This window comes from Perognathus longimembris, chromosome 6 (assembly GCF_023159225.1).
Source record: "Perognathus longimembris pacificus isolate PPM17 chromosome 6, ASM2315922v1, whole genome shotgun sequence".
NCBI lineage: Eukaryota > Metazoa > Chordata > Mammalia > Rodentia > Heteromyidae > Perognathus > Perognathus longimembris.
In genome coordinates, this window is record NC_063166.1 from 10,094,726 (window position 1) to 10,105,851 (window position 11,126).

The following is an 11,126-nucleotide window of genomic DNA, read 5'->3' on the forward strand; positions in this document are numbered from 1 at the left end:
CCAGCAGCTCCGCTGTTTTCGGGGCTGATAGAGAGGGGCGTTTTGTGGGAAGTTCTTGGTCTTCCTTCTGCTCTGAGGTCTGTGTGTGACCACGTGCTTTTTTTTTTTTTTTTTTTTTTTGGCCAGTCCTGGGGCTTGGACTCAGGGCATGAGCACTGTCCCTGGCTTCTTTTTGCTCAAGGCTAGCACTCTGCCACTTGAGCCACAGTGCCACTTCTGGCCATTTTCTGTATATGTGGTGCTGCGGAATCGAACCCAGGGCTTCAAGTATATGAGGCAGGCACTCTTGCCACTAGGCCATATCCCCAGCCCCGTGACCATGCACTTCTGCATGAGAGTGGCCACCGTCACCAGTGGGGCAGACGGCTGCAGAGCCGGGGGGCAGGGCGGCCTGGTGGAAGGGAAGCCGTCTGCAGGGAGCACACATCAGAACCGGTCACATTGCGCCTGACGTATGGCAGCCATCGAGAAGTAGGTATCTGTTTCAAAAAGATATGTTGCCCTGCGAATGTGAGTTGAAAGCTCGGATCCGAAATCCTATTTGTATTGGTTGGCAGGAAGTGGCCTGTGGAAATTACTCAGGAGAAACCACGGAGGCGAGGTAGAGCCATTGATCAGCATTTATTAAATTTTCTCAATTTCTGCTATAGTTCACAGTGGACTCAGGCCAACTTGGGAAAATTATCACAGGCTTCCGCTTCTAAAACCCGTGAAGGTAGGTCGAGCCAGGACTGCCGGGGAACCCTTCTAAGGAAGGCAGCATGGTGAGCAGCTGCTCGCTGGCCAGGCGCCGGGGCTGGGGTGTGCGCCTCGCTCCCGACCGGGTTCACGGAAGTGGACACCGCAGGCTGCCGCAGACATGCCCGGAATCGTGGCTCCCAGAGGGGCGAGGCAAAGTGACAATCACCAGTAGCTACAGAGAAGGACGCCCGGACTGTGACGGGGCTGCGTCGATTCCCACACACGAGTACATTGCAAATTAGCCGGCTCCTCTCGGGGGACAGATCCAGGGCCCGCCAAAGATGGTTCCGCGAAGGTGCCCCTGCGCGAGCAGCAGCAATCAAACAGGCTAATGGGATACACGGCTGCCAGAGAGGGGAAGGGAGAATGACGAGGCAACCGAGTAATGGCTTTGCATAAATCAGAACGGAGCCTCTGCCGGGACGCCTCATTCGCTCTGGGGGAGCGCCGCAGCCTCGGGAGGGACGGCGGTGCCGCAGAAAGCCAGAAAGCCACCGAACCGCACGAGCCTCTGTGCCCGAGCGAAGCCGAGGCCGCGGACGGGCAGGAAGCTTGCCAGGCGCTCCCTCCCCCCAGCGCAGTGACACTGCCCCAGCCATCACGTCACGGCCGCGGCGAGGGGCCAGCCTTCCCACCCACTCTGAATTCCGTCCTGACGGCGCCGCTCTGCACCCGGCCTGCCTCAGTGGCCGTGGGCGGTGCCAGTAGCTCAGCGCGCCCGCGTGCCCGCCGCGGCCCGCGCCGGCCGGGTGCTGCGTTTGGCTCCCCGCTGGTGGGCTCGCTCGTGGGCTGAGCCCGGCGCCCAGAGCGGGCGTGAGGACCGGCTGCCGCTGCGCTGCCCGGGGCTGGAGTCCTGCCTCCGTCGCCCCCCCTGGAAGGCTGCGGCCCTCCTGTCTGCTTCCGTGCCTTCCAGCCCTCCGGGCACCAGCTCTCTCCGCTGCCGACCCTCACCTGCTCTCCAGAGGAAAGGAGCCCAGCACACCCTCACCCCTGCTGAGTGTGAGTGTGAGTGCACACACCACCCGGGCCGCCAGTCCTGGGGTCACCTGAGGTCACGCGGCTGCCTCTGCCCGGCCCGGCCCCCTCCTCGAGGTCGGAGCTGGTACTCCACCAGACCCCTGAGGATCACAAACGAAGGCCGTGCCCACCACGGCCGCTCGTGCCCACCGCCGTCCAGTTATGCAGGGGCTGAACCCCGAGGAGGAGGGTGAGGATGGCCCGATGTACACAGACAGGGCCGAGCAAAGAGCAAGACCCCAGCCTCCAAAAGAACCAGAGCAAGAAAGACCCGAGGTGTGGGTCAAGTGTTAGGGCGCCTGCCTACCCAGCCAGCCTGAGGCCCCGAGTTCAAACACCAATACTAAATAAGCAGCAACAGGGTGCCGAGCACCCCGCACAGGAGCCCCGTGGAGTGGAGGCCCGGGACCTGTCCCTTCAGAAGGTCCCATGGCCGCTTGTCAGTCAGCTCGCGTCAAATTTTGTGAGCTTTTGTTTTAAACAGCTCCCTCTCATTTTGTAAACGCTATTCCACCTCAGGGACTTCAAGGCTTAAAGGTTTGTAGTTATCTTCTCTTAAAATGCTTAGATCGCGTTGAAGTGATTCCCACAAACATATATTCCTTTCATTACCTGTATTGACTTGAAGATCAAGAAGTCCCTGCACCTGGGCCCCAGCCTGCCCCGCGCCCTGGGGGGGAGGGAAGGGGGGCGTTCCAGTGTGGCCTCCCCCCTCGCCTGCCCGTGGGCCCCTGAGGAGCCGCTGGCTCCCGGCCTGTCACCTGTCACCTGCCTTCGGGCTGCCCCCACCCCCTGCCCTGGGGCAGTCCCCGGTTCTGCACCGACGCCCACCTTGCACCCTGCCCCTCCACTCTTCACGCGCTGTCCGTGCGACATGACAGTGATCACTTCCCTGTTGCCTCTGCCAGGAGGCCCCCGCGAGGCCAGGGCGAGGTCCGGACGCTGGCAGAGCGCCTCCCCCCTCCGCAGTGGGCCTGGGACTCGGAGGGTCCCCCTGATGCAGGGGGGGAGCCTGCCGTGAGCTCTGTGTGTCAGACCAGGCGCACAGCTAGGGTTGTTCTAGAAGTTTCCCGGAACACAGCGGATGTGTCCAGGGTCCCAGCAGGGGCTGGGCCGGGTCAGGGCTGCACCGCCGTGGACAGCGGTCACCCCACGTGTCCCCCGCCCGGGGGCGTGTTTGTGGATTCCGTTTTGGTCTGCGCGGCGGGGTGCGGGCCGAGGCCCCTGAGGGCGGGCGGGGTGCGGGCCGAGGCTCCTGAGGGCGGGCGGGGTGCGGGCCGAGGCCCCTGAGGGCGGGCGGGGTGCGGGCCGAGGCCCCGGAGGGCGGGCCGGGTGCGGGCCGAGGCTCCCGAGGGCGGGCGGGGTGCGGGCCGAGGCTCCCGAGGGCGGGCGGGGTGCGGGCCGAGGCCCCTGAGGGCGGGCGGGGTGCGGGCCGAGGCCCCGGAGGGCGGGCCGGGTGCGGGCCGAGGCTCCCGAGGGCGGGCGGGGTGCGGGCCGAGGCTCCCGAGGGCGGGCGGGGTGCGGGCCGAGGCTCCCGAGGGCGGGCGGGGTGCGGGCCGAGTGGTAAGCTGCAGGGCAGATGTGAGTGGATGCGGGGGTTAGTGCCGCTCCCGCCGGTGGGGGATGAGGTGGGGCTGGGGGCGGGGGCCGGGCCTCGGTAGCCGGGAGGACACCGGGCTGCCCGTCCACGCGCTTCACACGGCAGGCGGAGGGGGCGCCCCCGCCGAGGCTGCCATTCCTACAGAAGCGTAAGGAACAGGAAGGGCGGATGAGGACCTGACCGCCCGGCTCAGGTCCTCGCGGTGACCCCCGTCATTCCCACGCGTCTGTCAAAGGCCGTCCCCGGGAGCGGCCACGGGCGGGCGAGGGGGAGGGAGGGGGGCGGGCAGCTGCTTCCACGGCTCGCATGGGCGGGACAGGGCCGGGCCCGGGACAGTGCTGGCACCGCGGATAGGGGAGGGGTCCTGCACCGCATCAGCCGGGCGGAGCGCAAGGCGCGTGACCCGGGCGCGCGGAGCGGAAGGCGCGTGACCCGAGCGGCAGGCGCGTGACCCGGGCGCGCGCGCTCGAGCCTGAAATGGGAAATTGGAAGCGGAGGTGGATGAATGCGTGGAGACCCGCGGTCTCTGCGGCGGTGCGGGAGGGGCCTGCAGTGGACACGCGGCGGCTCCTGTCGTCTCTCTAGCTTGTGCCCGCGTGTGCCAGCCCCTGCCCTGGCTGGGGTACTGGGCACGGCCCCGGCGGCCTCGTCCTCCAGGGCACAGGCAGGAGTGTGTCCCCCCCCCCCCGCCCCGGCCCCCGCCCCGGCCCCGGCTCTCCCCGCGCCTCCCCGGCTCTCCCCGCGCCTCCCCGCGCACGCGCGCTGCACCTGGAAGTCCGCGTCCTGGCCCAGCGACGGCTTGCTTTTCTCTTCTTTCTGTGGACTTGAACCCAGGGCCCGAGCGCCGCCCCCAGGCCCCCCTCGCCCGAGGCCAGCGCTCTGCCGCTGAGCCACGGCGCCACTCCAGCTTTCTGTGGGTAACTGGAGAGGGGCCGCCCGGACGTTCCCGCCCGGGCTGGCTTTGAACCGGATCTCACCCTCGGATCTCAGCCTCCGGAGCAGCCGGGATGACCGGCGTGAGCCGTCGGTGTCGGTCGTCGCTTAGAAGGTGCTGCCGCTGGGGTGGGGTTGGAGGCAGCGCTCGGCAGTCCCGGCAGGGCCCAGGTGTTCCGTCGCCCCGTCTGACCCGAGCCGTGGACGTGGCCCCGTGGCAGCTAAGCCGGGGCATTGCGGCGGGGGGGGGGGGGGGGCTGTTTGCTTTTGTGCTTCCGTGCCGCGCGCTCTTCCCGCGCCGTCTGTTCCCGCGCCCCGGCACGTTCGCCCCTTTCCTCAGGGCGCTGCCCGTCCACATCCTAGCTGGCCCTGCGCCCTGGGGCGCCGCCCGCGCTCAGCCCCGCAGCCGGCTTCTCACAGGTTGTTTAGACGGATCCCCACCTCGAGGGCGCGTGCAGCAGGTGCCCAGGGCCGCGAGAGCCCCGCCCGCGGAGTGGGGGCTCCCGGCCTGGGGGCGGAGGAGCCCACGAGGAGTAGCTTTAACTACCGGATCAGATTGTGGGATGACCCCCCGCCACCACCCCCCCATCTTTGAACTCTAGGGCATTTATTTACTGTTGTGGTGACTGGTCAGCCTTTAGTTGTGTGGGTGGGGGCGGGGGTGGGGATCCGGATGGGGCCCGGGGTGGGGACCGGGGTGGGGCCAGGGTGGGCACAGGATCCCGCACGGTCACTCCCGCCCTCTCTCCCTCTGCCAGGTGTTCCACTGCGTCCACTTCGAGTGTCCCGAGCAGAGCGGCCAGAAGGAGGACGGCGGCGAGGAGGCCGGGGCGGGGGACGTGGGCCCCGCCGGCCAGCTCGACCCCCACGCCCTGCGGGCGCCCAGTCCAGGCCCGGACTCACGATCACCCAACCGACAGCACCAATAAAGGAGGCGGCCCACGAGGCGTGGCTCGGGTGGGCCTGGACGCGGGCGGCCCCTGGCAGGGCCCCATGGCCGCCCTCCTGCCCCGGAGCGGGCAGCCTTTCTCCAGGGAGCGCGGGCGCCACGTCGTCGTCTGGGATCAGCCGGTCCCGGGGGGAAGGCAGGTCAGGTCTTCCGTCTTCACCAGGTCCACCACCGGCCCCACCTCTAACCCACGCGGGGCACAGCACGCCAGGCGGGCGGGGCGGAGGAGCGGGGTGCTGGGCCCGGCGGGCGGGGCGGGAGGCGGGGTGGGGCCGGGGTGCGGTGGGGCGCGCCCGGCTCCTGCTCTGAGGACACCGTAGGGCAGGCGGCTGTGGGCCTCGCGCTCATCGTCCTCGGATCGCTGGGTCCACGCGTGGCCTGTCTCCCCGAAGAGCCGCAGCGAGCTCGGGGGCCAGGACCGAACCCGCGAGCTCAGCGCTCAGCGTGAGGAGCCCAGGCTGGCGCAGTCCAGCGCCCTCCGCCCGGGAGCCCGCGGCCCAGCGCCCTCCTCCCGCCATGCCCTCCGCCCGCCATGCCCTCCGCCCGGGAGCCCGCGGCCCAGCGCCCTCCGCCCGCCATGCCCTCCGCCCGGGAGCCCGCGGCCCAGCGCCCTCCGCCCGCCATGCCCTCCGCCCGGGAGCCCGCGGCCCAGCGCCCTCCGCCCGCCATGCCCTCCGCCCGGGAGCCCGCGGCCCAGCGCCCTCCGCCCGCCATGCCCTCCGCCCGGGAGCCCGCGGCCCAGCGCCCTCCGCCCGCCATGCCCTCCGCCTGGGAGGCGCCCCCCCCCCCCCCCAGCAGCGGCACGGGCGCCGGGCCTCGTGGCACCGGGTGGCCGCGCACCCCCTGCTGGTTCTGGGCCGCACAGCCGACCCCAGGGCCCCGCAGACCGCGCGGGCACACGGGCGGCGTCCACACGCGGAGCCGGGGCTCACGGCCGGCCGGGCATCCCTGCCGCGGGCCGGGGAACGGAGCGAGTCAGCAGCCGTGGAGCCCCTGCCCTGTCAGCGCCCTTGGGGTGCTGGCTCCCCGCAGCCCGAGGAGGCCGTGATTGATGGGGGTCGCCGCCTGCTCAGCACCCGCGCTCCCCACAACCTCCACGGGGGCCTCCCTGCCGTGCCCCCCCTCCCCTCCCCGCTCTCCATCAGATGGGGGGGACACGCAGCATCCCGACACGCGTGGGTCAGACCTGCTCAGGACTCCAGGCCACAGGAGCTCGGCCTTGGCCTGCGGGCCACGCGCGAGGTGTCACCGAGGGGCCGGGGGCGGAGGGTGGGGGGAAACCCGGGACAGCCGTCCTGCACCGAGCACCCCGACCCTGGAGACGCTCGCTGGGCCCGGGCCGCGCCCTCCCTCCTTGGCGGCGAGGAACGTCTCAATTTCTCTCTACATTATCACTTTTAAAATCGCATTAAATGACGTGCTGGTTCCCGACGAGACGTTACCGCGTGTGTGTTCCTAGAAGGGGATGGGAGCGGGAAGGAAATGGTTCCCAGCCGGCGCGGGGTGTGCGTGTTAAACCCACTCCTGGGCGAGGGGGGGAAATGAGTCTTGAATTGTGCGACCCCTCGCGCTCCCCTTCCGGCCGCCCCGGGGACGGCGGCGCTGTCACCCCGGGCTCGCGGCCTGCGGTCCGCGGGGAAGGAGCGATCTGAGGACGGTCACGGTGCTGCCCCGCCCCCGCCCCCCCACCCGCCACGCCCCATGTTTCCTGGGTGACAATCGCTTGTGACTCCCAGCGCTGGCCGGCTCGCTGGTCACCCTGCCCCGCCCCAGCTGCCAGCCTTTTGCTGCTGGAGGCCAGCATGGGGGGCGGGGGGGGGTCCCCGACCTTGACCCCTCCGCCCCCTCCAGCAGCGCCTCTCCTGCGTGGCCCGCAGCGTGGTGAGCGCGCCCTGCCGGGAGGGGCCCGGAACTGGGCGCGGCGAGTGGCGGCTGCACGTGGCCTCCCTCCGCGGGCTCCACACGACACGGGGTCTGGGGGAGGCAGGGCTGGGCGGAGGGGGCTGAGGCGGCCCGTGGAGGGTGGGCCTTGGGGTTCCACCCCCCCCCCCCGCCCCGGGACCTGGGTCTGACGCCGCCCAGGGGCGCTTTGCCCGCAGGAGGAGCCGGGGCTGCACAGCGCCCGCTGGCCGGGACGGTGTGGGGCTCTGCTGGGTTCACCGCCGACAGCCGGGACGCGGAGGGAAAGCCCAAGGGGTAACCCAGGGGCCGGTGCCCGGCGTCTGCCGGCCATGGAGACGCGGACGTGCCCTGCGACCCCAGGGCAAGGCGCTGCCCGCCTCCCCGCCCGGCGCCTGGGGCGTTCCTGCCGTGGGGGCCAGGCTGGGCCTGGGGGCCCGTGGGGTGGCAGCTGGGCGTCCGGCCAGCCAGAGGGGTGGGGGCAGGGCGGGGCGGGGTGGGGGCCCCCAGTCTACCCTACGCCAGCGTGTGCGGTAGGGAGAGGGGGCCCCAGCTGAATCTGAAGCTGGGGGGCGGGGGTCCTGTCTGCTGCCGAGGGCCGCTGGGTGACGGCCCGGAGCCCCGAGCTCCACGCACCAGCTGTGGCGGCCCGTGGCGGGGGAAGCGGCCGTGCCCAGCCTCAGGAAGGCCGGCCGGTGACCAGGCCCGTGGGGGGTGGCTCCGGACACGAGTGGAGGGGCGGCCGTGTCCTAGCGTGTCTGGCGCGGTGGATCCCGCAGAGCCCCGCGCGGACAGGGCTGGCGCGCACCCCGCCCTGGCTGGCCTGCCCTCCCCTCCGGGGCTGAACGCCGGCCGGGCGGCAGGGCGGCAGGGCGGCAGGGCGGCAGGGCGGCAGGGCGGCAGGGCGGCAGGGCGGCCGCTCTGTACGGCAGCGGGCCCGGCCCGGCCATCCCTGCCAGCCGCGCGCCGGCTCCAGGCTCGCACCTCGGCCACCATTTCTTACTTTCCATGGTGAAATGGCCCCCATCCCCGCAGCCTTCACACGCGTCCGCGCCCGGCCACCGCGGGCCCGCGGGCCCCCAGGCCCGGTCGGAGGCGTCACCTGGGCGCTGCGGTTTTCCTTGTGAGAACGCGTCCCTCTCGCGAAGCAGGGCACGGCGGGCTCCGTCCCAGGAGACGGCGGGGGTGGGGGGCCGGGGACGCCCCGAGGCGCCTGCGCCCTCCAGGTGACCAAGCACGGGGCGCGGACACTCACAAAGCCAGCTTCAGAGACCCCGAGGAATGAGACTCTAAAGCCACCGACGGCTTCCGAATGACCGAACGAGGAGAGAAATCTGGAAGAGCAAAGCCCTGGCCGCGGGGCCGCGTCCTGTCCGCCCGCGCTCGCCGGCGCCCCCCCCCCCCCCCGCACCGGGTCGGGGACGGCAGGGGTCCCCACTCGCCCTGCTCTGTGTGCGTGTGTGTGCGTGTGTGCGGTGCGCGGCTGGGCGGGCGTGGCACGAGGCGAGGCGGCCCCAGGCCGTCCCGGTGCGACTCCTGACACCGGCGCCCCGCGGGGCCTCGCGGCTGCTGACCACCCAGCACCCCGCGAACGCCCGGGGCGAGGCCTCGGCGCCAAGGCCAGCTCGGAGGACACGCGGCGAGCCAGGGTGTCGGGTCCCCGCCCGGTGCCCAGGGCCGGCCGGCGTCGGGTGCGCGCCCCGGCTCTGACCCGGCAGTTGTGAGCGCGTGTGCCCGCGTGTGCCCGCGCCACGTGCACGTCAACGCCGCCGCAGCTCGGCTTCCTCCCGTGTTCTGGTTGGGCATTTGCACGCTGGTGCAAGCGCTTCGTGTTCTCCTCGTACCTCGGGACCCGCAGTCTTCCCCGCGCCCGGAAGGAGGTGCACAGCGGGCACCTCCGTGACTGCAGGGCTGCCCTCTGGGGGGCGGCAAGGGGCAGGGGGGCCGCCTGTGGGCATCGCGGCACCCAAGGCCGCGTCCACAGCCGCGCCCCGCCTTCCCGAGCCTCCTCCCCGTCCGACGCTTCCAGGTGTGTGACCGAGCCCGGCACCGCAGGCACGGCCGGCGCCGATCCCCCACTCTCCCGGGGCCTTCGTCGCGTCCCAAGGCTCGGCCTGGCGGGGGTGTGCAGACACATCCGAGGGGAGGGTCCGCCCAGAGAAGAGGCCCCGCCCAGAGAAGAGGCCCCGCCCCCTGCTGGAGCTTCCGTCTTCCCATGGGCCCCAGACGTCACCTCCCCGCTGCCAGGAGGCCAGGCCCCACCGCCAGGCAGCGCCACACCCGCCCTCACCTGCCAGGCCCGCCACACTTGCCTGCTACACCTGCCCCGCCGCGCCGCGCCAGGCCAGGCCGGCGCCTCCGGAGGCCCGCACGCCCCGGGCTCGGCGCAGGGGGCACTGCGCTACCGCTGGGCGCGCGTGGGGCGGGAGAACAGCTGGAATACAGAAACCCAAACTTTCATACGATCGGTTTAATTTTTTTTTTCAGCAGGAAAAAAAAGGAATAAAGTTACAAGATTCTTTTAATATTTTCACAATGTTAAAACTAAAACTGAGCTCTAGGCTATGTTTGTAAGTAAATCTAGAACACAAAGGGTTAAATAAGATTTTCTCTTTAAAGATACAAGAATTTAAGCTTTCCTTACATTTAACAAACTTCACAGAACAGACACTGCAGGGCGGCCCCTCCTCCGGGGGCTCCGGCCAGGCCCCGCCCCTCCCCGCCGCGCCCCGCCGGCTGCCAGGGCGGGGCGGGGCCTGGGGCGCCCACGGAGGGCGCCGGCTGCGGTCAGAGGTCAGAGGGCGTGGCTTGGCGACAGTGGTAAACTGGGCAGACCTGGCCCTCCGCCCTGGGCTGCCCTGGAGCACGGTCTGGTCTGGGTCCTGAAGCGAGAATTAAGGCTGGAGACTTTGCATCGGATTCCACTGGGAGGGGTGGAGGGGTGGGAGGAGGAGCTGGGAAGAGCATGATTTCCTATTTCGTTATTTTGGACCAAAAAACATTTGCAGTTGCAGGGGTCCCACTATTCATTTGCAGACACGGATGAGCTCTGTGGCTCTAGACAAGGCCAAGGTGCTGGGTTCGAGACTGCACAGCGGCCCGAGTGTGGGGCCCACGGCCTCAGAGGAGCCGCCGCCTTCACCGGCCCGGGCAGCCAGGCCATCGCCAGCGGGCCAAGGCCTCGAGTCCCGTCCAGCCGGCCAGGCCAGCGCCGGGCTGCCAACCACGTCCAGGCGGCGGCGGCGGCGGCCCGCTGCGCCTGCCCTGCCTGACCCCCGCACCGCCCGCCCACCTGAAGGGGCTCGGGCCACAAGCCGCCCGCCCGCCCGCCCGCGCCCGCGCCCGGCCGCCGCCTCTCCCAGGGCCCAGCCCTGCCGCGGGCCCGGGGAAACCGGGGAAGGCCGGGGAGAGCCAGGGGCTCCGCGCGGAGGAAGAGGCCCTGGGCGGCGGCTCCTCCGGGCCCAGCAGTCATGGATTCCTGGCGACTACAAAACGTCTTAACAACAAAAACTCCCAATTCAGAAATCCGAGCGCAGGGGCCGCGCCGCAGCCGCCGCCGCCGCCGGGGCCCGAGGGGGCCTGGCCACCTCTCGCGGCCCGGATCCCGTGTAGCAAAGTGGGGCTCTTGCAAAGTGAGGTTACTGCTTCTTTTCTTGTGTGATGAGTTTTTCCATAACAAGTCAGGTAAAAAAAACTTCCGTAAGAATCTGCCCCCCACCCCCCGTTTCCAGCTCCGCGGGAGCGCGCGCGGCAGGCCGGGGCCGCGCGGCCATCAGGTCCCGGCTGCTGGACAGGGGCAGGCGAGGAGGTGAAAGGCCCAACAGGAGCTGCTGGCAAAGCCGTGTGCGTGTGGGGCCTGAGCCCCAGCTTCCACTCCTCCATGACTCAGTCTCCATCTGGAACACTTCTGCTTAAGGCTTTTTATAAGTTTGACTCCAGCAGTGACAGGTATATGTTGTTTTAAATCCACTAGCCATGCTCAAAAAA

The 11,126-nt window shown here is 70.1% G+C and overlaps 1 protein-coding gene across 2 annotated transcripts in view; it reads left to right on the forward strand.

The window, feature by feature from the left end:
• The window catches only part of Btbd9 (BTB domain containing 9), a 324,638-nt gene extending 319,172 nt beyond the window's left edge, over nucleotides 1-5,466 (forward strand). For both annotated transcript variants that reach the window (XM_048347832.1, XM_048347833.1), the window contains one exon: nucleotides 5,050-5,466. In XM_048347832.1, coding sequence (XP_048203789.1) covers nucleotides 5,050-5,220 — 171 coding nt within the window. In that variant the 3' untranslated portion in view covers nucleotides 5,221-5,466. The remainder of the gene's footprint in view (nucleotides 1-5,049) is intronic.
• The last annotated feature ends 5,660 nt before the right edge of the window (nucleotides 5,467-11,126 follow it).